This window comes from Triticum dicoccoides, chromosome 1A (assembly GCF_002162155.2).
Source record: "Triticum dicoccoides isolate Atlit2015 ecotype Zavitan chromosome 1A, WEW_v2.0, whole genome shotgun sequence".
Classification (NCBI taxonomy): Eukaryota; Viridiplantae; Streptophyta; class Magnoliopsida; order Poales; family Poaceae; genus Triticum; species Triticum dicoccoides.
This window is the reverse complement of record NC_041380.1, coordinates 53,228,970-53,242,221: the sequence shown is the minus strand read 5'-3', so window position 1 is coordinate 53,242,221 and position 13,252 is coordinate 53,228,970. Positions and strand designations below refer to the sequence as shown.

General features: G+C 46.6%; 1 protein-coding gene across 1 annotated transcript; it reads left to right on the top strand.

Annotated features, from left to right (window-relative positions):
* The first annotated feature begins 1,296 nt into the window (after positions 1 to 1,296).
* On the top strand, positions 1,297 to 13,033 carry LOC119351084. Its single transcript, XM_037618594.1, has 2 exons — positions 1,297 to 1,551; positions 12,452 to 13,033. Exons 1-2 carry the CDS (start codon positions 1,297 to 1,299, stop codon positions 13,031 to 13,033), a joined length of 837 nt encoding a protein of 278 aa, XP_037474491.1.
* Positions 13,034 to 13,252: the final 219 nt, after the last annotated feature.

Below are 13,252 nucleotides of genomic sequence, written 5' to 3'. Positions count from 1 at the left end.
CCATGGAGCAAAACTTGAAATTAAAAAAATGGTGGTACATATAGAGAGCGATCGTCGCCAAATTATGCATATAGTACTATTAAAAAGGCTAGTCACAATAATGTTCTCCGGCACAACCCATCCCTCAAATAAAACTAAGAGGGTGCTTGGATACGTTTTAGTCCCATGACTAAAAGTAGTGGGACTAAAACATGCTAGCCTCACCCATTCTTGGATCCAAATACTAAAAAGGCTAAAATCAAGTTAATGAGCATTTGGTATCCTCCAAACCCTCCAATCCAAAACTCGCCTGTGTTAAAGGATAGGAGTTAAATGAGTAGAGAGAGGACTAGTCCACATTTTAGTAGGGGTAGCCCTGACTAAAAAATTTAGTCTCAAGACTAGTTTTAGCCCTCTTTAGTCAGGGGTGCTTGGAACTTTAGCCTCTTAAAGATACTATTTTTAGTTAGACTAAAATAAGTCCCTTGGATCCAAGCACCCTCTAAGCATCCTGGAATTCTTTGACAAAACTAACCACCCTGAAATTCTTTGAAAACTAAACTGGTAGCTATATCATGGTGGCCATATGTGATGCCCCGAGACCGATGTGCCAGGTGTCCTCCAGTTATTTGCTGTTGTTGACTTGTCTTTGCTTGCGTGTCATGTATTTCATATCATGTCATCATGTGCATTTCATTTGCATACATGTTCGTCTCATGCATCCAAGCATTTTCCCCGTTGTCCGTTTTGCATTCCGGCGCTCCTATGTCACCCGGTGTCCCTTTCTACCTCTTTTCGTGTGCGGGTATTAAACGTTTTCGGATTGGACCGAGACTTGCCATGCGACCTTGGTTTACTACCGGTAGACCGCCTGTCAAGTTTCGTGCCATTTGAACTTCATTTGATACTCCAACGGTTAATCGAGAGACCGAGAAGGCCTCGTGTGTGTTGCAGCCCAACACCCCTCCAAAGTGGCCCAAAACCCACCTAAACCTCTCCCATCATCTCGGTCGTTCGATCACGATCACGTGGCCGAAAACCACACCTCATTTGGACTCTCCTAGCTCCCTCTACCTATAAATAGGCCCTCCCCGTCCATTTTCGCGGACGAAACCCTAGATCCCACCTCCTCGCACCGACAGACACGTCCACCGCCGCGCCGGACATGTCCGCGCCGTTGTACCCGACCAATCAGCGCTGGCCACCTGTCCACCGCTGCCTTTATCTCTCCTCCCCGCCTCCCGTGGCCCGCCGGGCCCAGGGCAGGCCCACCCGGGCCCGATCTGCTCCGCCGCCGCTCGGTCGCTCACCCGAGGCATGCACCGCCCCGCCGCCGGCCGTTTCCTCGCCGCGCCGCCCCTCCCCACCACCTGGAGCCGTGCCTCGCCGCCCGCCATGCGCCTAAGCTCGCCGGCTGCCGCGCGCCTGCTCCGCTCGCCTCGCGTCGCTGCCTCGTTCACCACGCGCCGCCGCATAGCCTCGCCAAGCTCGCCGCCGCCGCTTGCTCGCCGGAATCTCGCCGGCGACCGCTTCAATCTCGTCGGAGTTCTCTCTCCGGTGGATCTAGAAAAGGTGGACCAGATCCACCACTTCCACGAACCAAACACGTCCCCGCGATCCGGATCTCCTCATCCCGCTTCACCTCGTCCCCGCGTTGACTTTTCGCAGAGGTAATATTTCACTAAGTCCTGAGATTCCCTGATTCATATGCCTCTATTCATCAGGCCATAACTCATCATCCATTGCTCCGATTCGTGCGTGTAGCATATCAAAATGTTTGTCTCGACGAGTACATCATTTCATCTCACTGCATCATTTTCATTTGAGCTCATCTTGATGCCCGAAATGCTGTTGGAAGAGGGCTATGTGATGAATTTGTCAGATCTGTTTCATCAATTAGACTTTTGTCATTTTTGCCATGTTTAATGTGTGCATGATATGATCCTGAGCTTTACATGTGTTTTGTTATATGCCATGCCATCTTTACAGAGATGTTTGCCATGTATTTTTGTGGTGTTTGTGGTGACTAGCACAAGCTTGCAAAGTAGAGTAATCGGTAATGCTGATTTCAGGGACTTAGTTTTTCACTAAGTCCTTGTCCTGATTTTTTTTCGTTAAGCCATATGTTCATGTTGTTTCCTAGTGATCCGTGCCTCTTTTGAGGATGATAAGTAAGGATGTTTTGTTAATATTGTGCTGCTCTATCCATCCATGTCTTTGTTTGCATTTATGGAGCACCCTAGCTCGATTCAATCAAGCTCTACTTTTGCTATAAAATGTTCCTGGCAGATTGTTAACATGTCTAGCGATTTTGCCAAGCTTGTTGTTATTGATCCGTGCATGCTATGTTGTTGTTCTTGCCATGTCTAGCTTCTATGCCATGTATTCTTGATGGGTGTATGCTTAGTTTGTCATGACATGCTCTGTAGTGAGTGCATCGAGCTCGTAAACATGCCTACTCATTAACTGTTTTGCATGCTCCAGTTTTTCACTAAGTCTGAATCTGTTTATGTTTTTGCCATGTTCACATGCTTGCAATTGAATGTTCTGATCCCTTTTGTCTCAAGGTCACTAAGGGACTTTTGTTAAGTGCTTTGAGTAGCTTCATGCCATGCCTTGTTTTGCCATGTTAAGTTCCTGTAGCTTATAGTTTTCATGCTCCAAAGTATGCTTCCTGATGATAAATTCCAGACTTGTGTTAATTTCACAAAGTCTGAAACCTGTTGTCTATTGCACTTTTGCCATGCGTGTTTGAACCTGTTAATGGATGAATTAGCCGTAGCTCAATGTTCATCTTTTGTGAAGCATCTAGAGTGGATCCCTGCCATGTATATTGTTGCCATGTTTGAGTGTTGTAGCATATTAAGTTGATGCATTTAGATGGCTACTTCTGTTTATCGCAGACCGGTGCCATATTTGTTTTGCTTGCCATTTCCAAACCATGCTTCCGATTTTGGTGATCTTTATATCGATTTCAACCGAAATCACCTCACCTTTCCAGTGGCACTCTTGGATTTCCAAGTTGAGGCCAGGTTCAATCATTCCTTGTCAAATCATGCATATGCATCACATACCGCATCCCGCATATCGTACCATGTTCGTGTGTTGGTTGTTTACTATGTTGTGTGCTTCTTTCCGGTGTTTCTTCTTCGGGTTGGTTCCGATAATGTCGCGTTCGTGAGGATCCGTTCGACTACGTCCGTTTGTCTTCTTCATGGACTCGTTCTTCTTCCTTGCGGGATTTCATGCAAGATGACCATACCCTCGAAATCACTTCTATCTTTGCTTGCTAGTTGCTCACTCTTTTGCTATGCCTATGCTGCGATACCTACTACTTGCTTATCATGCCTCCCATATTGTTAAGCCAAGCCTCTAACCCACCTTGTCCTAGCAAACCGTTGTTTGGCTATGTTACCGCTTTGCTCAGCCCCTCTTATAGCGTTGTTAGTTGCAGGTGAAGATTGGAGCTTGTTCCATGTTTGGAACATGGATATTTGGTTGGGGTATCACAATATATCTTATTTAATTAATGCATCTATATACTTGGTAAAGGGTGGAAGGCTCGGCCTTATGCCTGGTGTTTTGTTCCACTCTTGCCGCCCTAGTTTCCGTCATATCGGTGTTATGTTCCCGGATTTTGCGTTCCTTACGCGGTTGGGTTATAATGGGAATCCCTTGCCAGTTCGCCTTGAATAAAACTCCTCCATCAAGGCCCAACATTGGTTTTACCATTCGCCACCTAGCCTCCTTTTCCCTTGGGTTAGGCCAGCCCAAGGGTCATCTTTATTTTTTAACCCCCCCCCCTCCACCCGGGCCAGTGCTTGTCTAAGTGTTGGTCCAACCGAGCGATGTCCGGAGCTACCAGGGGCAACTCTGGGCTGGCCCACCCGACGTCTTGCTCATCCGGTGTGCCCTGAGAACGAGATATGTGCGGCTTCTATCGGGATTTGTCGGCACATCTGGGTGGTCTTGCTGGTCTTGTTTTACCATTGTCGAAATGTCTTGTAACGGGATTCCGAGTCTGATCGGGTCTTCCCGCTAGAAGGAATATCCTTCATTGACCGTGAGAGCTTGTGATGGGCTAAGTTGGGACACCCCTGCAGGGATTTGAACTTTCAAAAGCCATGCCCGCGGTTACGGGCAAATGGGAATTTGTTAACGTCTGGTTGTATAAAACCTGAAGTTGACCTTAATTAAAATACATCAACCGCGTGTGTAACCGTGATGGTCTCTTTCCGGCGGAGTCCGGGAAGTGAACACGGTGTTGTAGTAATGCTTGACGTAGGTTGTTCTAGGATCACTTCTTGATCATAGTTGTTCAACCGTGCTTTTGCCTTCTCTTCTCGCTCTCATTTGCGTATGTTAGCCACCATATATACTAGTCGCTTGCTGCAGCTCCACCTCATACCTTTTACCCTTCCTATAAGCTTAAATAGTCTTGATCGCGAGGGTGTGAGATTGTTGAGTCCCCGTGACTCACAGATACTTCCAAAACCAGTTTGCAGGTGCTGATGTTACCGAGAAGGTGACGCAACCAAGCTCAAGGAGGAGTTCGATGAAGATCTTGTCCTTTGTGTTGTTTCGTTCTAGTTGATCAGTAGTGGAGCCCAGTTGGGGTCGATCGGGGATCTGTGTAGCATTTGGGGTAGTCTTCTTTTATTTTGGCTCCGTAGTCAGGCCCTGATTGTATTTGGTTGATGTAATGCTTTATTCATGTATTTGTGTGAAGTGGCAATTGTAAGCCAACTATGTATCTCTTTCCCTTATGTATTACATGGGTTGTGTGAAGATTACCTCACTTGCGACATTGCTTTCAATGCGGTTATGCCTCTAAGTAGTGCTTTGACACGTGGGAGATATATCCACATCGAGGGCGTTACAAGTTGGTAATCAGAGCCTTCCCCGACCTTAGGATCCCCCAGCTTGATCAAATCGCTGGCGTTATTGAGTCTAGAAATGTTTTGAGTCATTTAGGAATTATATATATTGGAGAGTTAGGACTTCTTTTTACTCCTCAGTCCCTTCATCGCTCTGGTGAGGCACCCTGACGTAGAGTTTTGACTCTTCTCTTCTCAAATTTCACTAAAAAAAATTTAGGATCACGCGGGTATCTTGGAATCGTTCCGATGGTTTTGTGACGAGAACATTGTTCTTGGTGCCTCCTGACATTTAGGGATTGTGGCAGTGTCCTGGGGAGTTGAGCTCCGAGGTGTTGTCGTCACAATTTTATCGTTGCAGTTCTGGAATACCTGAGATTAGTTTCGCCGACATCGAAAATCTCTTTTATGCAGTTGTTGGTGAGATAACCTCGACGCCACCCAGTACTGGGGCGGGAGTTCGGGAGTATTGCCATAATTCATATAACGGATGCTTTTCAAAGGTTGAGGTAGATGATTTCCGAAGGTTTCTTGGTTATGTGTTGAAGGATGGATACAGCTGGATGTAGGATTTGTTAGTTTGGGTGAGATATTGTGCTTCCCCTGTATCCCCAACACCTGATTGCATAACCGGAAAGTTTCGGGAGTTTATAAGTGGGAATTCAAGTAGCTCTTAGGATATCTTTCCGAGAGATGTATGATATGAAATTGGGGTTCAATGTTTAGTGGTCCGCCTATCCACGGTTGGTTTTATAGTGGTCTCGTTGTGTCTTAAAGAGTCTTTGGCTATGCCAACTCGGGGACGCTTCGTATGTCATGTGCACTGCCTTGTACATGATGGTGCTGTATGATCAAGCCCGTGTAGGCCCCACCACGAAAACTTCGGACGAATTCTCTATCATATGTTTGTTCCGGCTTATTTTGCAAGCCAATCCTTTGTTTTGTTTTGAGTTGTGGTATTCGAGTTGCTTCGAAGTCAAATGTTGATTCCATACCTTTTCCAAGCGGTGTTCTCATATTTCTATGTGAATACAAATCCTTCGTGATCATCGAGATTGTCATCTAAATTTCTTCTCTACCGGCGTGTTTCTCTTCAAGTGAATCCGATCACTTCAACATTCGCAAGATCAATTATCAGTTCTTCTCAACGGTGTTTGTTTCATCCATCTCCAAGTTGCCTTTGTTTTTCCCACCCTCCCTCCCTTTGTTTTCTTCAAGGACTCAGATTTCTTAATCAAGTATCTTTTTATTCGTGTGAAGTCTCTCCATTCTTTTCCGTCAATGTTCTTACCCGGTGGTTCTCACGAAGATTCTAACGGAGCTTCAAGTTCGTCACTCTTCACTCATTTTATTCTCCGGTGGAACCAATTCAAGCTTGGTTGATCATATCTTTCCTCGTTTCAAATGCCTTCTTATGCCGGTGCACCTCATAATCATTCCCCGCTTGCTATTCAATTGTTCCGGAGTGCTCAAGATATCTCGAAGATTTGTGTTTTCCACTCTGCATTCGTTCAAGATCCTTCGAGGATATTCTCTCATTCAAGCCATTTGATTCAACCGGTGCTATCTATTTTCCAAGCGACCTTTTCAACGGTGTAACTTTTGAGTGAGCCCTAACCCATAGGTCTTTTCCCAGGATCTTACCTGACTCTTCTTATTCTCCCGGAGCTTTTCAAATTCATCTCAAAGTTTGACGTAAGAATGAGTTATCATTAGTCAAATGCCCTTCTCCAAGATCTTTCCAACTCTTTTCATCGTTGGCTCAATCTCTTCGCTTTTGATTCTTCTGGAGTGCCTAAATGATGCATGGTGGTGTTTCTCGTCGTCATTCTCGCATTTTGAAGACGAAGAAGATTTTTCTCTCAATCTTGCTCCATTCTATTCGAGATTCGTGATTCCAGTCGAGCCATCCTCTTATATTTGTTTTCGATTGTCAGAATTCTTTTCACCTATCCGGAGCAATTCAAGAGCCTTCTCAGTTGGATTATCCGGAGTCCATAAATTCAGGTTTATTCATTCCAGCTTTCAGCTCTCATACTCTAAATCATACCGGTGTTTATATCAAGGACCCTCTAATCAGCTCGTAATCTCTTCGTTCTCATGGATCTAAATTCTCTCAAGTATCCTCGTTCATTTCATAATTCTTCCTAGTGTTCCTTTATCTTCCCATCGGTCATTTTAATTATTATGGTGGTTCGTGCAAGATTCCTCTTATTTCGTTATCATATCAATTCATTCGTTGTTTCGATTCCACCGGTGTTTCGTTGAAGACGTTCTCAAGTTATGCTATACCTATCTTAATCCTTTCTACGAGAATAAGTAGTGTGCCAAGTCCGTGGATTGTCATCAATTTAATTGGTGAAGGATACGCATAATGTAATTCTTATTCTTGTTTCATCGAGTTTACTCAATTCCTTATTCTGGAGCCTCATCAAATTCTTGATTTCATTTGTTCATCTTTCTTTCCCGGAGTCCCAGGCACGCGCAATTACATCATCACGGAGATCCATCTAAATCATTACAAGAGTTCACCCTGTGTTTTCAACTTCTCTTTCCTTCCGTTTGATCATTCTTTGTTTACCGGAGTTCTTCATGAAGGTTCTACATGATGGTTCATCAAGGTTTTAATTCCTTCTTGAACTGTTCATCGAGATTCTTTTCAGAGGAGCTCAAGCATTTTTCATCTTGCAATCCAGAGTGCAATTCTTTCACGCATCTCTTTTGAAGTGGTGTTATGTTATTCTTGATAATTTCCCTTCGTGCTTCGTGTTTCACAAGTTATCAAGATGAGGTATTTTAAATCCATCAATCTCGTCATTGGAGTTATCTGGGGTTATATTCCACCTAAAGCCTTCCCTAAGGATTGTTGCTAATTATGGTGCTTATAAGTGACCCAAGTTCTTCATCTATCCTCCCGGTGAAATATTGTCTCGTCTCCTTGTTCATATCAATCAAATTCTTTTTCCCGTGAGTGGCAGAACGTCACCTCATAATTTGAGATGTATTCTATAATCCCACATCAACTTTTTCCTTTTCGTTGTTGGGTTTCCAACAACTCCGTTCGAACCTTCTCCTAAAGATGCTTTTTGCAAGCTCATTTGAGGTAGAAGATGTTGTTTTCTTCTCCGTTCTTTTGTTCCGACGATCCAACTTCTATTCTTTCTCCCGGAGGTCTAGCGATGTTGCTCTTTTCACCCCATCATCTTGCTTTGTCAAGATCATGTTCAATTCCTTCCATGTCCAACCGGAGTGTTGTAGTAATTGATCTTTATCGTCCCTTGTACATCTCGTTTCAATCGGAGTGCTTGCACGTACCTATTGTCCATTGTAACACTTTTCTCATGTCTTTCAACCTACAGGGTTCTCGTGATGTTCCTTGTTCCTCTTTTCTAACGGAGGTTTTCAACTTTGTTCATCTCCGTTGTATTATCCTTTTCAATTTGCTCAACCTTGCAAGGTTTGTGGTTTCACCCGTTTGTCAAAGAAGCAACTTAGTTTTACCTCTTCTCTTTCTATTCCATTGTCCCTCTGGTGCCATTCGAGATCTCGGGACGAGATCCTCTCATAGTGGTGGAGTGTTGTGACGCCCCGAGACCGATGTGCCAGGTGTCCTGCAGTTATTCGTTGTTGTTGCCTTGTCTTTGCTTGCGTGTCATGTATTGCATATCATGTCATCATGTGCATTTCATTTGCATACATGTTCGTCTCATGCATCCGAGCATTTTCCCCGTTGTCCGTTTTGCATTCCGGCACTCCTATGTCACCCGGTGTCCCTTTCTACCTCTTTTCGTGTGCAGGTGTTAAACGTTTTCGGATTGGACCAAGACTTGCCATGTGTCCTTGGTTTACTACCGGTAGACCACCTGTCAAGTTTCGTGCCATTTGGACTTCGTTTGATACTCCAACGGTTAACCGAGGGACCGAAAAGGCCTCGTGTGTGTTGCGGCCCAACACCCCTCCAAAGTGGCCCAAAACCCACCTAAACCTCTCCCATCATCTCGGTCGTTCGATCACGATCGCGTGGCCGAAAACCGCACCTCATTTGGACTCTCCTAGCTCCCTCTACCTATAAATATGCCCTCCCCGTCCATTTTCGCAGACGAAACCCTAGATCCCACCTCCTCGCACCGACGGACACGTCCATCGCCGCGCCGGACATGTCCGCGCCGCCGTGCCCGACCAATCCGCGCCGGCCACCTGTCCACCGCCTCCTTTCTCTCTCCTCCCCGCCTCCCGCGGCCCGCCGGGCCCAGGACAGGCCCACCCAGGCCTGATCTGCTCCGCCGCCGCTCGGTCGCGCGCCCGAGGCACGCGCCGCCCCGCTGCCGGCCGTTTCCTCGCCGCGCCACCCGTCCCCGCCGCCTAGAGCCACGCCTCGCCGCCCGCCATGCGCCTAAGCTCGCCGGACGCCGCGCGCCTGCTCCGCTCGCCTCGCGCCACCACCTCGTTCGCCGCGTGCCGCCGCATAGCCTCTCCAAGCTCGCCGCCGCCGCTTTGCTCGCCGGCCTCCTCGCCGGAATCTCGTCGGCGACCGCTTCAAGCTCGCCGGAGTTCTCTCTCTGGTGGATCTGGAAAAGGTGGACCAGATCCACCACTTCCACGAACCAAACACGTCCCCCTCGATCCGGATCTCCTCATCCCGCTTCGCCTCGTCCCCGCGTTGACTTTTCGCGAAGGTAATATTTCACTAAGTCCTGAGATTTTCTGATTCATATGCCTCTATTCATCAGGCCATAACTCAATATCCGTTGCTCCGATTCGTGCGTGTAGCATATCAAAATGTTCACCTCGACGAGTACATCATTTCATCTCATTGCATCGTTTTCATTTGAGCTCATCTTGATGCCCGAAATGCTGTTGGAAGAGGGCTATGTGATGAATTTGTCAGATCTATTTCATCAATTAGACTTTTGTCATTTTTGCCATGTTTAACGTGTGCATGATATGATCCTGAGCTCTACATGTGTTTTGTTATATGCCATGCCATCTTTACAGAGGTGCTTGCCATGTATTTTTGTGGTGTTTGTGGTGACTAGCACAAGCTTGCAAAGTAGCGTAATCGGTAATGCTGATTTCAGGGACTTTGTTTTTCACTAAGTCCTTGTCCTGATTTTTTGTCGTTAAGCCATATGTTCATGTTGTTTCCTAGTGATCCGTGCCTCTTTTGAGGATGATAAGTAAGGATGTTTTCTTAATATTGTCGTGCTATATCCATCCATGTCTTTGTTTGCATTTATGGAGTACCCTAGCTCGAGTCAATCGAGCTCTACTTTTGCTATAAAATGTTCCTGGCAGATTGTTAACATGTTTAGCGATTTTGCCAAGCTTGTTGTTATTGATCTGTGCATACTATGTTGTTTTTCTTGCCATGTCTAGCTTCTATGCCATGTATTTTTGATGGGTGTATGCTTAGTTTGTCATGCCATGCTCTGTAGTGAGTGCATCGAGCTCGTAAACATGACTACTCATTAACTGTTTTGCATGCTCCAGTTTTTCACTAAGTCTGAATCTGTTTATATTTTTGCCATGTTCACGTGCTTGCAATTGAATGTTCTGATCCCTTTTGGCTCAAGGTCACTAAGGGACTTTTGTTAAGTGCTTTGAGTAGCTTCATGCCATGCCTTGTTTTGCCATGTTAAGTTCCTGTAGCTTATAGTTTTCATGCTCCAAAGTATGCTTCCTGACGATGAATTCCAGACTTGTGTTAATTTCACAAAGTCTGAAACCTGTTGTCTTTTGCACTTTTGCCATGCTTGTTTGAACCTGTTAATGGATGAATTAGCCGTAGCTCAGTGTTCAACTTTTGTCAAGCATCTTGAGTGGATCCTTGCCATGTATTTTGTTGCCATGTTTGAGTGCTGTAGCATATTTAACTTGATGCATTTAGATGGCTACTTGCTGTTTATCGCAGACCGGTGCCATATTTGTTTTGCTTGCCATTTCCAAACCGTGCGTCCGATTCCGGTGATCTTTATATCGATTTCAACCTAAATCACCTCACCTTTCCAGTGGCACTCTTGGATTTCCAAGTTGAGGCCAGGTTCAATCATTCCTTGTCAAATCATGCATATGCATCACATACCGCATCCCGCATATCATACCATGTTCGTGTGTTGGTTGTTTACTATGTTGTGTGCTTCTTTCCTGTGTTGCTTCTTTGGGTTGGTTCCGATAATGTCGCGTTCGTGAGGATCTGTTTGACTACGTCTGTTTGTCTTCTTCATGGACTCGTTCTTCTTCCTTGCGGATTTCAGGCAAGATGACCATACCCTCGAAATCACTTCTATCTTTGCTTGCTAGTTGCTCGCTCTTTTGCTATGCCTATGCTGCTATACCTACCACTTGCTTATCATACCTCCCATATTGTTAAGCCAAACCTCTAACCCACCTTGTCCTAGCAAACCGTTGTTTGGCTATGTTACCGCTTTGCTCAGCCCCTCTTATAGCGTTGCTAGTTGCAGGTGAAGATTGAAGCTTGTTCCATGTTTGAAACATGGATATTTGGTTGGGATATCACAATATATCTTATTTAATTAATGCATCTATATACTTGGTAAAGGGTGGAAGGCTCGGCCTTATGCCTGGTGTTTTGTTCCACTCTTGCCGCCCTAGTTTCCGTCATATCGGTGTTATGTTCCCGGATTTTGCGTTCCTTACGCGGTTGGGTTATAATGGGGACCCCTTGACAGTTCGCCTTGAATAAATCTCCTCCAGCAAGGCCCAACATTGGTTTTACCATTCGCCACCTAGCCTCTTTTTCCCTTGGGTTAGGCCAGCCCAAGGGTCATCTTTATTTTTTAACCCCCCCGGGCCAGTGCTTGTCTAAGTGTTGGTCCAACCGAGCGATGTCCGGAGCTACCAGGGGCAACTCTGGGCTGGCCCACCCGACGAATGGAGTGGCGGGGGTGGGGATGCTGGTGCACCAACAATTAGTTGGCTTGGAGCTTTTCACCCCTGTACCAGCTTACCCCGATGATGACGAGGATGACCCGGCTTGAGGAAGGGCGTCAGTGCAGAGTGGCCTGCGATGTTCGCACGAGACGGCGTCATCAGAGTGAGGGCCTTCCACGACGGCGTAGACAACCACTATGCCTCTCTCTCTATCTCTGTCTCTCTGTGGGGTAGAATGTGGGGAATTTGACACGGATGCGCTCATGTCGAGCGTGGCCACATGAACAGGTTGGGTTGTTTGAAAGATTCATGTTTCTAATCCAACAAGTAACAGGTAGTTCGCTGGGAAGTGTCAGAAATCTCTGGATACTATTTCCATTTTGGATATTACTATTGGTATTATTTTAGAATATAATTCGTGAGAGAACGCTATGTATCACGAGACAAGTCAAATCGTGATTGGACGGATGAGCACATGCGACGCGGTCGACTCAACAAGAAAATTCAGCTGGCCGGATGTTCCTTCCGGTTACTACAATATAAACTTTCCAAAAAGAAAGAGGATACTTTCCCAAACTTACACTGGTCTGTTTGCAGCAAATTGGTAACCATGCATGATTTCCTTCCAAAATTTGACGGCATCTCCAACTCCAACACGGATTCGACTCCGCCATTCTTCTCCTTATATTTCCCTTTCGTTCAAGGTCAACCAGAGAAACAGCCTTCGCCGCCGACGACCAACCAGCATACAGCCGCCGCTCGGCAAGAAGACGAAAGGGTGCCAGTGCCGTGAGAACCGGCTGGTGGAGGACAGGGAGTCCCGCCAGGTGACCTTCTCCAAGCGCAAGTCGGGGATATGGAAGAAGGCCTCCGGGCTCGCCCTGCTCTGTCGCGCCAGTCTCACCGTCGTTGTCTTTTCCGAGGCCGGCAAAGGCTTCGCGTTTGGCAACCCCTCCACTGACGCCGTCCTGGCCTACGCCGGCTACGGCGACACCAATGCTCATCCTGCTGCGACTAATGACGTGGAGTGGGAGGCCCTGGAGGCGCTATGCCGGGAGACGGAGAAGAAAGGCGTGGAGGTGGCCGTGGAGGCCGCGCGGATGAGCGCCGTCAGGAAGAAGGTGGTGGACGTGCAGACGCAGGTGGGGAGGTGGTTCTGGTGGGAGGCAGACGTAGAGGCGCTCGCTGAGGCCGAGCTGCCCGAGTTCGCAAGGGCACTCCAGCATCTCAGGGACAACGTGCGCCGCCGTGCCGACAACCTGGTGTCTGCTCTACTGCCGCAGTAGTCCAAGGTAGGCTACACATCTGTTAAGATTACCAGAGACTCTTTTACCAGTGGTCCAAGGCATTTGTTCAGAGAAAAGGGTGAGTCATTCCTTATAATCCTTGTATTATGATGGCGGGGTGTATTAGGTAGTTTAGACATCATAAATGTTTTGAAAAAAGGGTTGTTGATGTTGAGACAACTCAAATCGTGATTGGCCGGATGTTCCTTCCCGTTACTA

Bases quoted from the DNA above. Each gene is read 5' to 3' on its own strand.
- LOC119351084 (XM_037618594.1), top strand. From the start codon at position 1,297: ATGCACCGCCCCGCCGCCGGCCGTTTCCTCGCCGCGCCGCCCCTCCCC. The intron at 1,552-12,451 runs GTGGACCAGATC...CTTTCGTTCAAG, and splicing joins CTCCGGTGGATCTAGAAAAG to GTCAACCAGAGAAACAGCCT.